Below are 23,251 nucleotides of genomic sequence, written 5' to 3' on the forward strand. Positions count from 1 at the left end.
ACTGGCCTATTCAATATCTCTTCTCACTGTGCACCAATCATTGTTCATTCAGTCCTGACCAAACTGCTAGACCTGCTGCTGAACAGATTTTACCATAGCAAGATGTCACCAATCTAAAAATTAAATTAGGATTGACAGTTTGGTAACGTATTAAGATTTATACATTTTATTTATAAAATGAAAACAATAAAATGGAGAATGGAAAGCAATTCTGCCATTCAGGTCCCAGGTGAAAGTAAAACATTTCCCTCCAGGCTATTCTCAGTATCTTTCCCCCCTTTTTTTACGTACACAATCAACCCACCTGCGTACTCCCAACATGGGATTTAACAGCCCAATCAGGCGTGTATTCATGCTCTTCTATTTACCACTGACCAGAGTTTTCCTCCAGCTGAGGAAGTGCCAGAAACTGGGAGGCTTTTAGATTAGCATGTAGCACACTTTCATTAAGCAGGTGGCAACTAGCAGGGGAGCCAGATAAGATGAAGTGGTGAAAATCCCAGTCAGCCTCTCAGCAACCTCGAGAGCTAATCAGCTAGCACCTTTTTAAGATTCGTATGAATCTGTCGATATGCAGCAGAACATGGAATCAAGCTAAGTGCTTCACTCTTCAACTCGATCTGTCACTCTGTGAAATGAGAGGTATTTTTAGGCATTTTGATTTTAAGGTGATTTGATTTGATGGTTGGTTTCCACTTTGCATGCCACAGTACACTCAGGGTACATTTTTCACTGCACTAAACACACTCATCTGAGTGACTTATAACTTCTTATTTCTTGTTGTTGGTCTCTAGTTAACTGATGATGATCAGATTAGATTTTAATAATGCTTTATTTAAACAAGGCTTTTTGTATTATTAATTTAAAACACAGGAAATTCCAGGGTCCTTTCTGTGTGGAGTTTGCATGTTCACCTGTGTGGGTGTGGGTGTGTCTGTGTGGGTTTCCTTCCACAGTACAAAGACATGCAGTCAGACCAATTGGAGCTACTGAAAATTGCCCTAAGTATATGTGTGTGTGTGTCTGTGTGTGTGTGCTTGTGTAGCCGCCCTGGCAAAATGTGTATTATGAAGTGTGTGTGTGTGTGTGTTTGTGTTTGTGTGTCTTCTCTGGCAACCTGTGTGTGAGTGTGTGTTTGTGTGTCTGCCCTGGCAAAATGTGTATTATGAAGTGTGTGTGTGTCTTCTCTGGCAACCTGTGTGTGTGTGTATGTGTTGGTGTGTCTGCCCTGGCAAAATGTGTATTATGAAGTGTGTGTGTGTTTGTGTTTGTGTTTGTGTGTCTTCTCTGGCAACCTGTGTGTGAGTGTGTGTTTGTGTCTGCCCTGGCAAAATGTGTATTATGAAGTGTGTGTGTGTCTTCTCTGGCAACCTGTGTGTGTGTGTATGTGTTGGTGTGTCTGCCCTGGCAAAATGTGTATTATGAAGTGTGTGTGTGTGTTTGTGTGTCTTCTCTGGCAACCTGTGTGTGTGTTTGTGTATCTTCTCTGTGTGTGTGTTTGTGTGTCTGCCCTGGCAAAATGTGTATTATGAAGTGTGTGTGTGTGTGTGTGTGTGTGTGTTTGTGTGTCTTCTCTGGCAACCTGTGTGTGTGTGTATGTGTGTGTTTGTGTGTCTGCCCTGGCAAAATGTGTATTATGAAGTGTGTGTTTGTGTTTGTGTATCTTCTCTGGCAACCTGTGTGTGTGTGATTGTGTATCTTCTCTGGCAACCTATGTGTGTGTGTGTGTGTGTGTTTGTGTGTCTGCCCTGGCAAAATGTGTATTATGAAGTGTGTGTGTGTGTGTGTGTGTGTGTGTGTGTGTTTCTTTTCTGGCAATGTGTGTGTGTGTTGAAGAAATGTACCTGAAAAATTCCATGAAAGAGAATCCATAACCATGCTGTTCTGCAATTCCAGCACACACCACGTTTGCAGATGCACCAATCAGTGTCCCATTACCTGCAAGGAAACAGAAAGTTAATTAAACTTTTCCTATCTTACGACCGGCCCCACTTGCCTGGATTAAAATTTCATTGCAGTCTTTCAACCAGCACGGCTGGTCCGTGGGGGGGCTCTCTACATTTAGAATGGAATAGAATGGCTTTATTCGTCATTTATACATATACAGGTGTACACAACGAAATTCTTTCTTTGCATAGCCCAGGGTCAGCCATCGTACGGCGCCCTTGGAGCAGAGAGGGTCAAGGGCTTTGCTCAAGGGCCCAACAGTGGCTGCATGGCAGAGCTGGGATTCAATCTATCAACCTTTCACTTGAAAGCCCCAAGCTCTACCCACTAGACTACCACTGTAGGCAACCACATGTAACGTAGGCCATTGCTGCTGGCCCATACTGATCCATAATACAAATTATGTCTGATGAGATCTGGGGCTCCAGGGGAGACGGACCCTTAAACTATGGAAGCAGCCGAAAGAAAGTTTTTATTTAAGTAGACTCAGTTTTCATTCTTTGTTGATCTTTTCTAAAGGAATTTCTGTTGGATCCACTTGATAAATGTAATTTAACACTCAGAGGTTAAACATAAATCCTTGCAAAGCCAGAGGGGACGGTCCTTTATTATTAACATCATGCACAATCATTTAGAGCTAATGCCATTCCATAATAAGCTACAGCAGCCGCAATCTGAAGTACAGTGCTGAACGAGTCCTGCTTCTGGGGAATTAACAGTAAAATGACTTTTACCCAGACGGGGCAAAGGTGGTTTATCTGAGGTGCTTCTGCTTTGGTGAAACTTGTCACAGAGGTACTTATGTCCTCACTTCAGACAGGATTACTTTCTGGTAAAGACTAGAGGTTGTCTCTTCAATTTCTCATTTAGATTTCTTCATCCCAGTAGGCCATGTTAACATTTTGGAAATTATGCTTATCTATACTATGTAAGCAATATACACTGATCAGCCATAACATTAAAACCACCTACTTGTTTCTACACTCACTGTCCATTTTATCAGCTCCACTTACCATGTAAAAGCACTTTGTAGTTCTACAATTACTGACTGTTAGCCTCCTTTCATGCTGTTCTTCAATGGTCAGGACCACCACAGAGTAGGTATTATTTGGGTGGTGGGTCATTCTCAGCACAGCAGTGACACTGACATGGTGGTGGTGTGTTAGTGTGTGTTGTGCTGGTATGAGTGGATAAGAGACAGCAATGCTGATAGAGTTTTTAAACACATCACTGTCACTGCTGGACTGAGAATAGTCCACCAACTAAAAATATCCGTCCAACAGCGCCCCGTGGGCAGGGTCCTATGACCACTGATGAAGATCTCAAAGACGACCAACTCAGACAGCAGCAATAGATAAGCGATCGTCTCTGACTTTACATCTACAAGGTGGACTAACTAGGTAGGAGTGTCTAATAGAGTGGACAGTGAGTGGACACGGTATTTAAAAACTCCAGCAGCACTGCTGTGTCTGATCCACTCATACCAGCACAACACACACTAACACACCACCACCATGTCAGTGTCACTGCAGTGCTGAGAATGATCCACCACCCAAATAATACCTACTCTGTGGGGGTCCTGTAAGGGTCCTGATAATTGAAGAACAGGGTGAAAGCAGGCTAAAAAAGTATGCAGAAAAACAGATGGACTACAGTCAGTAATTGTAAAGTACTACAAAAGTAAAGTGTGGTGTTCCACAGGGGTCGGTACTTGGACCGCTATTATTTACACTCTATATGCTTCCACTAGGTGAAATTATTCATAAACATGGCATAAACTTTCACTGCTATGCAGATGACACACAGCTGTATATATCAGCCAAACCAAATGATACTGACACAATCAGTAAGATAGAAGATTGTGTAAACGACATAAAAAACTGGATGTCGTGTAATTTTCTTTTACTTAATTCAGATAAAACTGAGGTTTTACTTGTTGGCTCTAAAGCTGCAAGAGACAAGTTGTCTAACCTGGTGCTAAACTTAAACACGTTCTCTGTTACTCCCAGCCCAGATGTAAAAAACTTAGGTGTCACAATAGATTCAGATCTCTCCTTTGATACACACATTAATAATATTACTAGAGTTGCTTTCTATCATTTGTGTAATATCTCTAAAATAAGAAATATACTATCTGTTAATGACGCCGAAAAACTGATCCATGCGTTTATAACTTCTCGGTTAGATTATTGTAATGCTCTTCTAACTGGATGCTCTGGTAGATCCTTAAACAAACTCCAGTTAGTTCAAAATGCAGCAGCTCGAGTGCTAACTAGAACTAAAAAATTTGATCATATCACTCCTGTTCTATCATCTCTACACTGGCTGCCAGTTAAATTTCGCATTGATTACAAAATACTTTTACTAACCTATAAAGCGCTACATGGTCTGGCTCCACAGTATCTGAGTGAACTTATTAATCACTACAACCCAGCACGTCCACTTCGTTCACAAGATGCAGGGTTACTTATAGTTCCTAAAATTAAAAAGACCAAAGCTGGTGGAAGAGCATTTTCTTACAAAGCTCCACAACTTTGGAATAATCTTCCTGCCTCTGTTCGGTATTCGGACACAGTCTCAATGTTTAAGTCTAAACTGAAAACATATTTATTTTCTCAGGCTTTTGATTAATATAGACAAAGGAGCAGAGCTTGGGGGTTCTTGGTCATAGAAACTTGTGGTGATCAGGGATGTTGGGTCGCTGTCGTTCTGCCTCTCTTGTCCAATCACTCTGGTTTGGGTAGGAGAGGTGGGCGCTGATGTCCTGTGAAAGCCTTCATGACCTTGTTACCTGCTCGCTCTCCCTTTTAGTTATGCTGTAATAATTAGGGCTGCCGGAGTCTAAAACTCTCTGTAAAACTGTTTGTCAACTAGCATTGTACATTATTAACTACATTCTCTGTTGTTTTACCCCGAGGGCATTCTGATGGAAACCTGTTTACCCGCCGAGGTTAAGGATTAAAGTCGAGACTGCCGGGACAACGATGCTGCTCCTGTCAGATGTGACGGGTCTGGAGTAATTGCAACGACAAGAAATCACTACAGACTTTATTGAAGACTAGAGCGGATAACAACTCTATTATTATTTAATTGTTTATTTATCTATTTATTACCACTGTATGACTTTTAGATCATTCAATTCTGTGTTTGTATGATTTGTGTAAATCGTGTATTTATTTAAAGTATCCTCCAGACCACCCAAGAAGGATGGGCCCTGTTGAGTCTGGTTCCTCTCAAGGTTTCTTCCTGTAATTTTCAGGGAGTTTTTCCTTGCCACAGTCGCCCTCGGCTTGCTCAACAGGGGTTTTTGTATCTGTTGGTCCTGGATTTTGTAAAGTTGCTTTGAGACAATGTATATTGTAAAAAGCGCTATATAAATAAAGTTGACTTGACTTGACTTAATTGTAGAACTACAAAGTGCTTCTATATGGTAAGTGGAGCTGATAAAATGGACTATGAGTGTAGAAACAAGGAGGTGGTTTTAATGTTATGGCTGATCAGTGTATAATACAGTCATTCAGGATCCTCTGTGTTTTTGGACCTACAGAAAGCCCATCTCAGTACGGCTTGTTCCCATCTTAAACGCTACCATCATGCCAATGAGGCCACTCCTGTCATCACATCCTATTCAGTCAATAGCACACTCATCACACCTCCTAGGTGCTGCCATTACATTCCCACACACAGCCAGACAACCTGGTGGGATGGCCTTCAGGCACACAATCCATCCATATATAAAAAGCTTCCAGATGTATTAGAATTCTCTCTCTCTCTCTCTCTCTCTCTCTCTCTCTCTCTCTCTCTCTCTCTCTCTCTCTCTCTCTCTCTCTCTCACTCTCTCACTCTCTCACTCGGCTACTAATATGAGTTTGAAGCGTCTCTGTATTGATTGAATACAGAGACTATTTGTGAAGAGAAAGTAGTGATTGTTGCAGTACAGTCATCATCAAACAAAATATGTATCCTGAAGATCCCCCAGAGGAAATACACCGATCAGGCATAACGTAAGACCACCTCCTTGTTTCTACACTTACTGTCTATTTCATCAGCTCCACTTACCATATAGAAGCACTTTGTAGTTCTACAATTGCTGACTGTAGTCAATCTGTTACTCTGCATACTTTTCTAGCCTGCTTTCACTTTGTTCTTCAATGGTCAGGACCCCCAAAGGACCACCACAGAGTAGGTATTATTTAGGAGGTGGATCGTTCTCAGCACTGCAGTGACACTGACATAGTGGTGGTGTGTTAGTGTGTGTTGTGCTGGTATGAGTGGATCAGACACAGCAGCGCTGCTGGAGTTTTGAAATACCGTGTCCACTCACTGTCCACTCTATTAGACACTCCTACCTAGTTGGTCCACCTTGTAGATGTAAAGTCAGAGACGATCGCTCATCTACTGCTGCTGTTTGAGTCGGTCATCTTGTAGACCTTTATCAGTGGTCACAGGACGCTGCCCATGGAGCACTGTTGGCTGGATATTTTTGGTTGGTGGACTATTCTCAGTCCAGCAGTGACAGTGAGGTTTAAAAACTCCATCAGCACTGCTGTGTCTGATCCACTCATACCAGCACAACACACACTAACACACCACCACCATGTCAGTGTCACTGCAGTGCTGAGAATGATCCACCACCCAAATAATACCTGCTCTGTAGTGGTCCTGGGAGAGTCCTGACCATTGAAGAACATCATGAAAGGGGGCTAACAAAGCATGCAGAGAAATAGATGGACTACAGCCAGTAATTGTAGAACTACAAAGTGCTTCTATATGGTAAGTGGAGCTGATAAAATGGACAATGAGTGTAGAAACAAGGAGGTGGTTTTAATGTTATGGCTTATCAGTGTATGTTAAAAGAGAATGTTACTGACCTCCTAAACATGCTCCCATAGCCAAAGCAAATATGAGAGGTTTTATTGGCAGGTTCACATCTTCATCTTGACTGAGGTTGATCAGCACTGGAATCTGTCAATAAACAAGTGGATAAATCATTAGTTTATGTATTTATGTATTTACTTATTAGGATTTTAATGTCATGTTTTACACTTTGATTACATTCATGACAGAAACAGTAGTTACTTATTACACAAGGGTCAAACACAGTCATGGACAATTTAGTGTCTCCAATTCACCTCACTTGCACATCTTTGGACTGTTGGTTGAAACCGGAGCTCCCGGAGGAACCCCACACAGACACGGGGAGAACATGCAAACTCCACACAGAAAGGACCCAGACCGCCCCACCTGGGGATCGAACCCAGGACCTTCTGGCTGTGAGGCGACAGCGCTACCCACAGAGCCACCGTGCCACCTGATAAATCATCAGTGAGCAAAAACATTCACTATATTTGTGCTAAGCCCTAGTCAGGAGATCCTGGTTAACTTTTCGTGATTCTGTAGCAGTGCTAGGAGATGTAGCTGCAGGGTAAATCACAGGTATATGTTAATGCAATCATTTTAATCTGTTTCTTATTTGTTGTTTCTATAGCAACAGGGAGTTACCAAATCCTTTTTTTATCGCTTAGTCAATATAGACCGTTATGAAACAGTAGTGCTGTGGACGGTGACACTAAAGCTTCAGAGCTAGTGACTTTATAAATGGTTCCAACGGTTTATAAATGGTTCCATTAAAAAGTAGGGTCAGGTTCTTGACCAGCACAGTGTTGAATACACTAATACACCCAACCACCAAGACTTAAATCCAGCAATTTTGGTCAAGGTGCCAGTCTGAGCCAGTAAATAATACAAAGAGAGTAGTGGGTTGTTTGTCTTTAAACCTGGGTTTGATCCATGCCTCCACTTACACTGACCATGCAAAACATTATGACCACTTCCTTGTTTCTAAACTCACTGTCCATTTAATCAGCTCCACTTACCATATAGAAGCACTTTGTAGTTCTACAATTACTGACTGTAGTCCATCTGTTTCTCTACATACTTTTTTAGCCTGCTTTCACCCTGTTCTTCAATGGTCAGGACCCTCACAGAGCAGGTATTATTTAGGGGATGGATCATTCTCAGCACTGCAGTGACACTGACATGGTGGTGGTGTGTAAGTGTGTGTTGTGCTGGTATGAGTGGATCAGACACAGCAGCACTGCTGGAGTTTTTAAATACCGTGTCCACTCACTGTCCACTCTATTAGACACTCCTACCTAGTTGGTTCACCTTGTAGATGTAAAGTCAGAGACGATCGCTCATCTATTGCTGCTGTTTGAGTTGTTCATCTTCTAGACCTTCATCAGTGGTCACAGGTCGCTGCCCATGGAGCACTGTTGGTTGGATATTTTTGGTTGGTGGACTATTCTCAGTCCAGCAGTGACAGTGAGGTGTTTAAAAACTCCATCAGCATTGCTGTGTCATCCATTATACTAGCACAACACACACACAACACACCACCACCATGTCAGTGTCACTGCTGAGAATGATCCACCACCCAAATAACACCTGCTCTGTGGTGGACCTGCGGGGGTCCTGACCATTGAAGAACAGGGTGAAAGCTTTACAAAGTGCTTCTATATGGTAAGTGGAGCTGATAAAATGGACACTATGTGTAGAAACAAGGAGGTGGTCATAATGTTATTCCTGATCTATGTATTTTGGTAATGCCAAATCAGTTGTGACCCTGAACAGGAACAGTAGTCATAGAGGATAAACAAATAAAAGGTTATTGTTCTAAAGTGAAGTGTGTGATTGTTGAACCGCTGAGAGTGCTGTTATTATTAAATAGTAAACCTGTCTCAGCTCAATGCATGTGGGCTGATTCACAGCACCCCGTTGCTGATTATTTTGCTATAACAGCATTCCTCGCTGGTACAGAATGTGAAATGAAACGGATATGAATTTTCAGGCACTAAAAATACAGAGGTCACAGAGCACGCTAAACTCTTGATGAAAATGCTGCCATCAAGAACCCGCCTGTTAACAGATTGAGTCATTTTCCTCTCACAGCTCAAGGAAAGAAAATCAATGAAAACAATATTTAGTTCTCTCTACCTTACAGAGCCATACTGAATGTATCCAAACATTAAAGGAAGTTTGAGATAAATAAATATGATCTATTTAATGGTATTCGCTGTAAATTCCAGTGCAACCACAGAATGCTGTCTCAGTAAACGTACACAGTGAATAAATGGGTAACACATAGACACGTGGACCAAAACTCTTACCTAGCAATAAACTATTAGAAGTAATAAACAGTAAAATAAAATTATATAAATGCACACAGTAAACTGAACTGTTTATCAAATACCTTTCAAAGAGCTGCTGTTATTTGACATTTTATGTGTCAGTGTTTGCATTTCCGTTGTTATGCTTTGCTTGAACTTGTCAGAAGTCCATGCAGTTATCATAAAATCAGTACGTCAACAGACAAAGCTGAAAATTCACATTCTTGCTACTTCAACAGCGACTCCAACTGTCTTATTGAGGTGCATGCACGACTGCCAGAGCATAGGATGACTGACTGACTGACTGAGTGACTGAGGTCCCTTATGCCCAGTTTACACTACACGATTTTTGCTCTGATTTTTGCTTCCCGACTGGTCGCCGCTAGATTTGCCGAAACTCTGCTCTCAATCGCTTTGTGTGAACTGCTCAACAACTCGATCCGAGCGGCTCACCGCGCATTGCAAAAAATATTTATTAACCTCATTATAGAACAATCCATGCTGTTCGCGTTGCCAAATCCACTCAGATTCATTTATTTTTTCTCCTTGATTTTACGCTGCACATCAGCGCACAAACTTTGATAACTCGCTACTTGTTGACATGCATTTTTGGACGTGGTATCATTAAACCTTTCGTCACTTCTCACGTTTGTTTTCATGACAAAACGTAGTTTGGGAGACCAGAGAAGCTCACCTGTGATTCCAGTTGGTGATAGATCGTGTAGTGTGAAACCCCCTATCGCCGATCAGTCGTGTAGTGTGAAAGCCACACCGACTTGAAAGACTCCCGATTACAAGAGATCCAGTTGTGTAGTGTGAACTGTTCAGTGACCTGACGACTTGGAAAGTTGTGTAGTGTGAACTTGGCATTAGCTAGCTTTGGGCGAGGACGGTTGCCAAGGATGGCTGTAAAAGGAGGAAGGTGGTCACTCTGGAGGTGACCAAAACCAGGAAACTGGGGAAACTGTATGGATTATTATTGTGAACTAAATTTCATTGCTAGCATCTAGAGTATTGTGCAACAGGCAATGATCACCAAAGTGGCAAAAGTAATTGAGTATATCCAAATTAGGACAATGCAAAAGGGAGAAAAAATACCCGGTCTTCGACAGTTGCAGTGAATGTATTTAAACCCTTTCGAATAACCAGTTTTGCATTAATTAATTCAATTATTTAATTACTTAGTTTGGGGTGGGTCTGGTGGCACTTGAAACCTTGGGCACAAGTCATGAATTTACTTACGTAAACCTAAGAGCAATTCAGAGCAGCTGATTTAATCTCTGTATTTTAGAAGGTGGAAGGAAACCAATGCAAGTGTCCAAAATGTCCAGAACTGACTACGGACATTATTACAGACTGGACTGAATAATGAAGAACTCTGATTGACTACATTATTATTACTATATTTTTTAATTTTGTGTATGTATGATTTGTGTAAGTCTAATTATATTATTTTTCTTTACCCAAGGAGGATGGTTCCCTGTTGAGTCTGGTTCCTCTCAAGGTTTCTTCCTGTCATTTTAACTCTCGGCTTGCTCAACAGGAGTTTTTGGTATGTCGGTCCTGGACTTTGTAAAGTTGCTTTGAGGCAGTGTCCATTTGAGAAGGACCTTTCCTCTTCCAGCACAACTGTGCTCCAGCTTATAAAGACATTGTTTGGCAAGTTTGGTGTGGAGAAACTCCAGCAGCCTGCACAGAGCCCTGACCTTAACCCTACCAAAAAGCTATTGAAATAATTGGAACATTGATTGCAGAACAGGCCTTTTCATCCAGCATCAGTGCCTGACTTTTGGAATGATCTTTTGATTAAATGGGTACTAACTCCCGCAGACCCAATCCAAATTCTTGTTGAACACTTTCCTAAGAGTGTACAGTAGATTGTACTTGCCAAAAGGGGCGGATCATGTAATATTTATTATTTATTTATTTATTAGGATTTTAACATTATGTTTTACACACTTTGGTTACATTCATGACAGAAACGGTAATTACTTGTTGCTCGAGATTCATCAGTTCACAAGTTTAATGTCAAACACAATCGTGGACAATTTTGTATCTCTAATTCATCTCACTTGCATGTCTTTGGACTGTGGGAGGAAACCGGAGCTCCCGGAGGAAACCCACACAGACACAGGGAGAACTTGCAAACTACACACAGAAAGGACCCGGATAGCCCCACCTGGGGATTGAACCCTGGACCTAATTGCTGTGAGGCGAAAGTGCCACCCACTAAGCCACCATGCTGCCCTATCATATATATTTTGTATTCTGTTTTGAGATCAGATGCTAACCCCCAATCGTTTAATGTGCTTTTGATGCTAGATATGCAGCCAACAAAGAATACATTGCTGTTTTATATACAGTATGAGTAAAAGGGATTAAGTCTTTATAATGACAGTCTGATATGCAAAATAAAGACCCAGCAGCCACAACACAATCTTATTCAATGAGAGCACAAAAAGCTCTTTTGTATTTACAGCTTTTTGAAATATGCAAAGCCTACCAATTCTAAATCTATTTAGATCGCATTGTGCCTTCAGTCGTATACTTTAAAAGTGAAACTCTCTTGTAGAATAAAACATTGCTTTCATCGATTGCCTGTTTGTAGCAATGCTCTCAGCAGCTTCAGCTGCAGTGGGTTTAAATAAAACACACAGCACGACTGTGATTACATTTTGTACTACATTTTTCCCATCCGGCGCATTCATCTGTGACAGAGCCAGTGTGAAAAGGAGGGCCCAGATTTCCTGAACAACCTTCCAATTGAGCTGACAAGAAAATAGCAGTTTTATCTTTTTCTGCCAAACACAAATAACTATTCAAGTTCCATCTGGAAATAGTGAGGGAGCCCTCAGCGTGAAATGGAAACTCCTATACAGCTAATAAACACGCTTTCTGTTGTGGCGTAACTTGTATGATCTATTTCTAACTGCATGTTATACAATTAGCTTATTTTGGAGACATATTATTTTGTCAAGGAGATGTGTACTAAAATGATACGAATTCAAGCATCTAGAATAAATATACTGCATAGAACAGTGATCCCATTTTTATTAAAATTAAAAAGCAGAGAGATATGAGAGAAATAGCTAATCTGACTTCTGTTTAGTACAGGGATGTTCAAACTACGGCCCCATTACCATTTTTGCTTGTTTATTAGGTTTTTAACGTTACGTTATGTTTTACACACTTTGGTTACATTCATGACAGAACAGGTACTCATTACAGAAGATTCATCTGTTCACAAGGTAATGTCAAACACAGTCATGGACAATTTTGTATCTCCAATTCACCTGACTGCACGTCTTTGGACTGTGGTAGGAAACCAAAGCTCCTAGAGGAAACCCACACAGACACGGGGAGAACATGCAAACTCCACACAGAAAGGACCCGGACCGATCCAGCTGGGAATCGAACCCAGGACCGTCTTGCTGTGAGTCGACAGTGCTACCCATTACCATTTTTAAAACGACTCACAAGGTATTTTAGAAATAAAATTAAAGTTGGCCGCTGTTAAGCAGGTTTTGTTAAAAAACAAAACTTTTTAAACTGTTTGAATTCTAAAAACGCTCACTATCTTCTTTCCCCCCAAGATAAAACATTACACGTTACACCTACATTAATGTTCCTGAGTTTTTGGATAAACATGGCGGCTCCAAAGAAACAAAAACTAGACAGTGAATCGAGAACATTTCAGGCACACTGGGAAAATAAATATTTTTTTTCACTGAGTTCAGAGGGAAGTGGGTATGTTTAATTTAAAGAAGTATAATTATCTTCACATTAGGATTATAAACTGGTGAGTGAATTGGCAAAATCTTAGTTTACACCACACTGTCAAAGATTAGTCACTCAAATAAAACGGAAGGAATTGTTAGTAATAAAGCAGGTCTGTTAAATTATTATTTGTTTTATTATTTGACTGTGACCTGTGTTTGCATAATTTTGGACACCCTGGTTTAGTAGCATTCCTTGATATACACCAATCAGGCTTAACATTAAAACCAGCTCCTTGTTTCTACACTCACTGTCCATTTTATCAGCTCCACTTACCATATAGAAGCACTTTGAAGTTCTACAAGTACTGACTGTAGTCCATCTGTTTCCCTGCATGCTTTGTTAGCTCCTTTCACGTTGTTCTTCAGGACCACTACAGAGTAGGTATTATTTGGGTGGTGGATCATTCTCAGCACTGCAGTGACACTGACATGGTGGTGGTGTGTTAGTGTGTGTTGTGCTGGTACGAGTGGATCAGACACAGCAGCGCTGCTGGAGTTTTTAAACACCTCACTTTCCCTGCTGGACTGAGAATAGTCCACCAACCAAAAATATATCCAGCCAACAGCGCCCCATGGGCAGCGTCCTGTGACCACTGACGAAGGTCTAGAAGATGACCAACTCAAACAGCAGCAATAGATGTGCAATCGTCTCTGACTTTACATCTACAAGGTGGACCAACTAGGTAGGAGTGTCTATTAGAGTGGACAGTGAGTGGACACGGTATTTCAAAACTCCAGCAGCGCTGCTGTGTCTGATCCACTCATACCAGCACAACACACACTAACACACCACCACCATGTCAGTGTCACTGCAGTGCTGAGAATGATCCACCACCCAAATAATACCTGCTCTGTGGTGGTCCTGTGGGGGTCCTGACCATTGAAGAACAGCATGAAAGGGGCTAACAAAGCATGTAGAGAAATAAATGGACTACAGTCAGTAATTGTAGAACAAAAAAGTGCTTCCATATGGTAAGTGGAGCTGATAAAATGGACAGTGAGTGTAGAAACAAGTAGGTGGTTTTAGTGTTTTGGCTGATCGGTATATATATATATATATATATAGCATTCACTTTATGGAGGAGTTGTTCTTGTTATTATAACATTAGCCAGGTGAAGAACTTACAGGGGTACCTTGAACCTACACATGTAGGCAAAGCCAGTGTATCTTAATTAGCCAAAGACTGCACTTAATATCCTATTAAATAAGCATGAACACTTTTTTACCTCTGAGCCTTTATGCCTGGTGGATAATTTTGTGATCCCTGGGATGGAAAATTGCAAATATTACTAATGTAGTGTATTCTAATCCTGTCACATTAGTTCAAAGAGCATGCTACAGTTTAACATTTGTATTAGTTATGGTGTTGAGAAAGCCTCTGAGGTTTTTTTTTCACTTCAGTAACCTTAGAATAAAAGCAACAGAAATTAGAAAGTAAACTTTGCATTTTCCTATTATGTGTTGACACACAACATAAAGTGATTATACACTCAGGGCTGTACACACATTTATTGTGAGTCTAATTAAACATATTTAATTCAAACAAATTGTCAGATGTGTGAGACTGCTGAAGCCAGGAATTAAAAGCAAGAATGCCAAAAAAAGTGGCACTGAGGGATATTTCACTAGCACACCGGCTCTTAGAATATTAACACCCCAGTTTGAATCTCAGCTCTACTACCGGTCGGCTGGGCGCCATCTAGCAGGCACAATTGACAGTATCTGCAGCGGACATAATTGGTTACCGAGTCCGGACTAAGTGGGTGGGATCTTCGAACACTGTGCAAGGACCCTGGCTAGAAGACCGGGACGCCTGTGCAGAAGTGGATGAGCCTCATGTGCGAATTCACCAAAGCACAGATGAAAAAGAAGGGGTTGAAGGACTGCGCACGGGTCAGAAGGGGTGTGGACTGGCAAATATACCCTCCGCAAAAGCAATCGGGATCCCCAATAGTGTAAGACTAATTGGCTAGGCTAAATTGGGAGGAAAAGGGAAAAAATACATTAATAAATAGAAAAAAAGAATGTCAAAAAGGGGTGGGGGTTAATTCTTCTGAAGCCTGATGAAAATCAATCAAATCAAAATCAAATTGATCCATTAGCACTAGGGATGTCCTTAAAATAGCCAGTGCTGTTTTGCTCATTGAGGCCATTTTTCTTTTTCTGTGAAAAGCGGGACAAGAGGAGCAATGAAAAATAAATAAATAAAATAGAGACCAGAAGAAGATAATGACCAAGACCAAGATGACCAAGAAGGGTGGACTGGAGTACAAAATGGGTTTGGATAGTTCTGGGCCACAGTTCAATGGATCAGTGGTTTGTCTGGCACAAAGGCAATGCTTATGATTAGAAGAATATATCCCCACTGTAAAGCCTTGGGGGGTGGTCAATGATGCTGTGGTGATCGTTTTTCTGCTGCTGGAACTGGCAATCTTGACCATATGACTGGGGTCATGGATTCCCTGTAATACCAAGTCATTTTAAAGAAGAATGTTTTGCCTTCTGGGATGAAATAGAACCTTGGTGAAAATTGGACTTTCCAGAAAAACAATGAAGGAATCAGTCCTGGAATATCCTTAAAGACATTTTCAGTCTCCAGATAAAACAATTGTTGGTGAGATTGCAGCACAAAAGCCATCAAACCTTAATGAGCTGGAATATTTCACAAGAGAGGTGTCAGTAGCTTGTTAGCACTTACCAAAATCTCTTATTAGAGGTTATCAAGGCAGAAGTACTGAGACTGAATAATGGTGCAAATGACACGTGTTAGGAGAACTAGATGTTTTTTTTATTTATTCAAACTTCAAATTAAGTCAACTTAAAATTGCTTGCATCAATACATGTTCTTTCGCTTGGTAGCAGATTATCTTTCTTTTTTTTTAAGCTATTTAAGCCTGCTTTCAGGTCCACCTCTGATTTTTCACACATTATATAAAAGCTTATACACTGATCAGCCATAACGATAAAACCACCTCCATGTTTCTACACTCACTGTCCATTTTATCAGCTCCACTTACCATATAGAAGCACTTTGTAGTTTGAAGTCCTTTAACAGCTTTCACCCTGTTCTTCAATGGTCAGGACCCTCACAGGACCACCACAGAGCAGGTATTATTTAGGCGGTGGGTCATTCTCAGCACTGCAGTGACACTGACATGGTGGTGGTGTGTTATTGTGTGTTGTGCTGGTATGAGTGGATCAGACACAGCAGCGCTGCTGGATTTTTGAAATACCGTGTCCACTCACTGTCCACTCTATTAGACACTCCTACCTAGTTGGTCCACCTTGTAGATGTAAAGTCAGAGATGATCGCTCATCTATTGCTGCTGTTTGAGTTGGTCATCTTCTAGATCTTCATCAGTGGTCACAGGACGCTGCCCACGGAGCGCTGTTGTCTGGATATATTTTTGGTTGGTGGACTATTCTCAGTCCAGCAGGGACAGTGAGGTGTTTAAAAACTCCATCAGCGCTGCTGTGTCTGATCCACTCATACCAGCACAACACACACTAACACACCACCACCATTGTCAGTGTCACTGCAGTGCTGAGAATGATCCACCACCTAAGTAATACCAGCTCTGTGGTGGTCCTGTGGGGGTCCTGACCACTGAAGAACAGCATGAAAGGGGGCTAACAAAGCATGCAGAGAAACAGATGGACTACAGTCAATAATTGTAGAACTTTAAAGTGCTTCTAAATGGTAAGTGGAGCTGATAAAATGGACAGTGTCTGTAGAAACAAGGAGGTGGTTTTAATCAGCATGGATTGAGGTTTTCTGCGGTCATTAATAAAAAATAAATATTGTTAATTATTCTTAATACTAAGCATATTTTATTACAATCATGATGTGATTGCATTTGTATTTATCTTATTCATTTGAATTATTGAAACAAGTATTTATTACATCTAAAGATAGGTGTCAAATTAACAAAACAAATCAAAATAATTGAATGGAGGAGTGGATTGGTTCAAATAAGCAATTAACACACAACAATGCTCTATGACATTTGTAAAATTGCTGAGCAGGCAGAACTTAATCAAGATTCATTAGGATTAAGATGGCACGATGAAGAGATCTAATTACACATTAGTGGTGCAAAAATCCAACATAAATGTGATGGGAAAGGGATATTTCTAACAACTGGGCAGGTGCATGCATGGCACACACCAAAAGAAAGTAAACGACCTGAATGCTTAACCCCCACTGTGAGGGAGTCTGGTTATGCTGTTCTTCAATTTTCAGGACCCCCACAGGACCACTACACAGTAGGTATTATTTGGGTGGTGGGTCATTCTCAGCACTGCAGTGACACTGACATGGTGGTGGTGTGTTAGTGTGTGTTGTGCTGGTATGAATGGATCAGACACAGCAGCACTGATGAAGTTTTTAAACACCTCACTGTCACTGCTGGACTGAGTATCCAGCCAACAGCGCCCCGTGGGCAGCATCCTGTGACCACTGATGAAGATCTAGAAGATGACCAACTCAAACAGCAGCAGTAGATGAGCGATCGTCTCTGACTTTACATCTACAAGGTGAACCAACTAGGTAGGAGTGTCTAATAGAGTGGACAGTGAGTGGACACGGTATTAAAAAAAACTCCAGCAGGGCTGCTGTGTCTGATCCACTCATAACAACTAACACACCACTGCCATGTCATTGTAACTGCAGTGCTGAGAATGATCCACCACCTAAATAATACCTGCTCTGTGGTGGTCCTGACCATTGAAGAACAGGGTGAAAGCAGGTTAAAAAGTATGTAGAGAAATAGATGGACTACAGTCAGTAATTGTAGAACTAATTCTTCTATATGGTAAGTGGAGCTGATAAAATGGACAGTGTGTGTAGAAACATGGCTGATCGGTGTGTGTGTGTCATTACCATGGTGGCAGTGAAGGGGATGTTGTCTATAAGCGAGGATGCCAGGGCTGAGACCCACATGACCAGAATGATAGCAATGGCCAGACGCTTGTCTTCCGGCACAGCCTGCAAGGCAAGATAATAATAGAGCATAGTAATAACAGAGTAATAGCATAATAACACAGAGTAATCATGCTATGTTAGTATCAAATACTGTGTTTTTACTAAAGAAACACACCTAAGAACTGGTGCCATCCTTAATCTTAATAGAAATGAAGCACTGAGGTGAGGGATCTAACAGGCTGTGTATTTGTACCAGAGACATATTTTATTCATCATCACATTCCCAGTCTGTTACACCAAGGCAAACACACATCCACACTTTGTTCCAATCCCTCAAAGTTTCTTCCTCATTTACAGTTCTTGTTGTTCTCTTTATTCTGTCTCTTTTAAACAATACACATTCCACTTCCCTCATTCTTTGTCCTTATTATTCTTCTCTGTTTCTCTCTGTTTGGGTATCTGGGTGTGAGTGTGCTACGTGGATCATGACCAACTGTCATCAACAATTATGCTGACTGAAATAGGCCCCCATACCAAACACAAACTGACAACACCATCGGACCGCATCAGCAGCTGAGCAAATGCCTACAGCCGTAATACGTCCCTGTCAGCTCACATAGGCCAGCAATCTAACAAACATACAGAGTAACAGCAATCACAGTGAGGTACAGACCAAACTGGGAATTGATTAAATGTCTATTCGGAGCAATTTACAGCAAATTAACGGAATTCAATAATTTATACACTAAAATATTAGGGTAATATTATATTAGATAAAAATCTATATTATATACACCGATCAGCCATAACATTAAAACCACCTCCTTGTTTCTACACTCACTGTCCATTTTATCAGCTCCACTTACCATATAGAAGCACTTTGTAGTTCTACAATTACTGACTGTTTCTCTGCATGATTTGTTAGCCCCCTTTCATGCTGTTCTTCAATGGTCAGGACCCCCACAAGAACACTACAGAGTAGGTATTATTTAAGTGGTGGATCATTCTCAGCACAGCAGTGACACTGACATGGTGGTGGTGTGTTAGTGTGTGTTGTGCTGGTATGAGTGGATAAGACACAGCAGCACTGCTTGAGTTTTTTAAATACCATGTCCACTCACTGTCACTTCTGGACTGAGAATAGTCCACCAACCTGTGACCACTGATGAAGGTCTAGAAGATGAGCAACTCAAACAGCAGCAGTAGATGAGCGATCGTCTCTGACTTTACATCTACAAGGTGGACCAACTATATAGGAGTGTCTAATAGAGTGGACAGTGAGTGGACACTGCTGCTGCTGTGTCTGATCCACTCATACCAGCACAACACACACTAACACACCACCACCATGTCAGTGTCACTGCACTAAATAATACCTGCTCTGGGGTGATCCTGTGAGGGTCCTGACCATTGAAGAACAGGGTGAAAGCAGGCTAAAAAAAGTATGTAGAGAAACAGATGGACTACAGTCAGTAATTGTAGAACTACAAAGTGCTTCTATATGGTAGATGGAGCTGATAAAATGGACAGTGAGTGTAGAAACAAGGAGGTGGTTTTAATGTTATGGCTGATCGGTGTATATAATATAGATTTTTTTCCCCCTAATATTTTAGTGTATAAATTATTTTATTCCGTTAATTTGCTGTAAATTGCTCCGAATAGACATTTAATCAATTCCCAGTTTGGTCTGTACCTCACTGTGATTGCTGTTACTCATATACAATATATATATGAAGGTAACTCCATCACAACACAAACACAAAATGTGCTTTACACTACATCATTATTGCACTACATCATTTTTATTATTGTCCCAATATCAGAAATGCTTTGCATTGTGATATTTGTCACCTTTTGGTTTTTTATATTATTAACTTGAGAAAATCTCAGACAGAGTAAACAAAAAAAATTCAGTTTTCAAACTTACTTTTATTAACAACGCTGTCTGTTCCCCGATGTAGTCAATGAGCTGTAGTTGAGCTAAAGCCTTTAAACACAGATATTCAACAATTAGCAGTGTTACTGTTATAAAAACACACACATTTACCTGTCAATCTAACTTTTTTATTTTTATTATTTTAATGGGGCTTCAAAAAAAACACAAACTGTAATTATTTCACTTCTTTAAATTATATTACAAGTGAACATTGGTAATGTTATTTTGGACATTCACACAACAATTTGGGGGAGAAGGAAAGGCTTTTTTCTTAATCCAGTATCATATGTACCCATGAAAACAAAGTGAGGTCCAGACATGGTTTGCTCAGTTTGGCATAAAAAAATCTGTATGAAGGCCGCTCAGGTAGCGCAGCGGTAATACACGCTAGCAGACCAGAGCGGACATTTCGAACTCGTCGTTTTGCAACTCAGCTCTGCCATCCGGCAGTCTGGGCGGCTACATGAACAACGATTGGCTTGTTGTTCATACAGGATGGGAAGCCGGATAGGGACCTCATACCTGATGCAATTATGAGCGCTACTGGTTGGTTGATGACGCCTGCACAGAGTCGAGGGATAATGTGATCAGGGTGTGGCTCTCTGTACACAAAGCTGATCCGCATATGAACTCGCCTCGTGCAGGTGAAAAGATGCAGTTCGCCACTGCACATGTGTCGGAGGGGGCGTGTGACAGTCTTGCTCTCCTCAGTCAGAAGTGGGGATCAGCATCAGTAGTGACAGAGCGTAATGCAAAAAAAAAAATGCTAAAAAATCTGTATATACACTATACTGCCAAAAGTATTCGCTCATCTGCCTTCACATGCATATGAACTTGAGTGACATCCAATTCTTAATCCATAGGGTTTAATATGATGTCGGCCCACCCTTTGCAGCTATAACAGCTTCAACTCTTCTGGGAAGGCTTTCCACAAGGTTTAGGAGTGTGTTTATGGGATTTTTTGACCATTTTTCCAGAAGCGCATTTGTGAGGTCAGACACTGATGTTGGACGAGAAGGCCTGGCTCTAATTCATCCCAAAGCTGATCTATCGGGTTGAGGTCAGGACTCTGTGCAGGCCAGTCAAGTTCTCCCACACCAAACTCACTCATCCATGTCTTTATGGACCTTGCTTTGTGCACTGGTGCGCAGTCATGTTGGAACAGGAAGGGGGCCATCCCCAAACTGTTCCCACAATGTTGGGAGCATGAAATTGTCCAAAATCTGTTGGTATGTTGAAGCATTAAGAGTTCCTTTCACTGGAACTAAGGGGCCAAGCCCAACTCCTGAAAAACAACACACACCATAAAATCCCTCCACCAAACTTTACACTTGGCACAATGCAGCCAGGCAATCGCTCTGTCATTTTACGTGGCTACCACTTCGTGGCCGAGTTGCTGTCATTCCCAATCGCTTTCACTTTGCTATAATACCACTGACAGTGGACTGTGGAATATTTACTGGTGAGGAAATTTTATGACTGGACTTGTTGCACAGGTGGCATCCTATCACGGTACCACGCTGGAATTCACTGAGCTCCTGAGAGCGACCCATTCTTTCACAAATGTTTGTAGAAGCAGTCTGCATTCCTAGGTGCTTGGTTTTATACACCTGTGGCCATGGAAGTGATTGGAACACCTGAATTCAATGATTTGGATGGGTGAGGGAATACTTTTGGCAATATAGTGTATCTGTAAATTATCATTTGTTAAACAAACATTTTTGCTTTCTACTCTAAACTCCTGACTACACTAGTTTAAAGCAGGTTGGTGCAGCAGGTGGAATCAAACCCAGATCCCTTTCCCAGAATGAAGGATTACCAAAGATTTCATCATTCAGTATAAGAATGATGAAAATGAAGCGTTCACTATTAGGTTACGCCATCATGCACTAAAACATAAAACAATTTAATGTGCAACACATGCAATCAAGCTACTTAAAAATACAGAACATGTGCTGCACTTCATGGTATTTGTGGGACTTTTTTCCCTCAGTCCGAAAAAAAACTGTTTTAAAAACACTGAAATCTCTAGGCTGCCATGACAAAGCTTCTTGTGGAGGGTTGAAGTTTTTTATTACAACTATATGTGTATTTAGTTAACAGCAAGTAGATCGTACCTATTCCTATTCTATACTTACCTTATTTGTAAGCTGTCTAACATTAACTATTTTTCTGGAATACATGTAAATGTATTCCACATGTTTGTAAGTTGGTTACAGTGACAGTAACAGTGATCCTGATCATATACACCGATCAGACATAACATTATGACCACCTTCCTAATATTGTGTTGGTCCCCCTTTTGCTGCCCCATGCACAACAAACTGCGATGCACTGTGTATTCTGACATCTTTCTATCAGAACCAGCATTAACTTCTTCAGCAATTTCAGCTACAGTAGCTCGTCTGTTGGATCGGACCACACGGGCCAGCCTTTGCTCCATACGTGCATCAATGAGCCCTGGCCGTCCATGACCCTGTCGCCGGTTTACCACTGTTCCTTCCTTGGACCACTTTTGATAGATACTGACCACTGCAGACCGGGAACACCCCACAAGAGCTGCAGTTTTGGAGATGCTCTGACCCAGTCGTCTAGCCATTACAATTTGGCCCTTGTCAAACTCGTTTAAATCTTTATGCTTGCCCATTTTTCCTGCTTCTAACATCAACTTTGAGGATAAAATGTTCACTTGCTGCCTAATATATCCCACCCACTAACAGGTGCGTGATAAAAAGATAATAAGTGTTATTCACTTCACTTGTCAGTGGTCATAATGTTATGCCTCGTCGGTGTGTATAATAAATTACTAGGGCATGGTGTCACATCTTTAATTGATTTAATCAGTTCATTGATTTTTGGTAATTGTGTTTCCATTCCTGTGTGTATACTCTAACTGTGTTTATTCATGTTTATCTTTCAAGCATTGTCATACCTCCATGAGCACGAAGAGAGCAGCGAAGAAAAGCAGTGTGGCCCATTCAACTCTGTGCAGGATTATCTCAAAGTCCTGGATATCAGCCAGAATGAGCAACCACAGAGCCCCCAAGACAGCAATCCAACCTGAAGAAGATAAGAAGAACATTAGCTCTTAACGTCCAGCCCACCAATAATGTATGATTCACTACGTCAGGTGGGTTTAGCTCCAATGAAGAAATAATAAGAAATTAATTAATAAATCATTTTAATAAATCAGGTTTATTAATATTGTATGAGATTATGGATGTGGATTTAAAGTCTTCTTTATTTTACCTAATATTTTATTATCTGTCTCACACAGTACAAATTAAACCATCGGGCAAACTGACCAACCACAGTTAACTGGCATCAAGTATTCTACTCATGCACGTCTTCAGTACACAGACGACAGAACAAACAGAACTATTTAATTCTAATTTAACTCCTTAATTCCAATCTAGCCCAGAGCCAGACTAATAAACACACACTGAGTGTAAAAACACATTTGCACCGAAGTTTAATAAATGAAGGGTAATAAAT

General features: G+C 41.0%; 1 protein-coding gene across 1 annotated transcript in view; it reads right to left on the bottom strand.

Moving 5' to 3' along the window:
• Positions 1-364: 364 nt before the first annotated feature.
• oca2 (oculocutaneous albinism II) overlaps positions 365-23,251 on the bottom strand; it is a 95,858-nt gene continuing 72,971 nt past the window's right edge. The window contains exons 18-23 of the mRNA XM_062998153.1: positions 22,689-22,816; positions 19,748-19,807; positions 17,779-17,883; positions 6,819-6,912; positions 1,845-1,938; positions 365-461 (exon numbers count right to left, since the gene is read on the bottom strand). Of these exons, the coding sequence (XP_062854223.1) occupies positions 365-461; positions 1,845-1,938; positions 6,819-6,912; positions 17,779-17,883; positions 19,748-19,807; positions 22,689-22,816 (578 nt within the window). The remainder of the gene's footprint in view (positions 462-1,844; positions 1,939-6,818; positions 6,913-17,778; positions 17,884-19,747; positions 19,808-22,688; positions 22,817-23,251) is intronic.

The sequence above is a fragment of the Trichomycterus rosablanca genome, chromosome 6 (genome assembly GCF_030014385.1).
Source record: "Trichomycterus rosablanca isolate fTriRos1 chromosome 6, fTriRos1.hap1, whole genome shotgun sequence".
NCBI classification, from domain to species: Eukaryota; Metazoa; Chordata; class Actinopteri; order Siluriformes; family Trichomycteridae; genus Trichomycterus; species Trichomycterus rosablanca.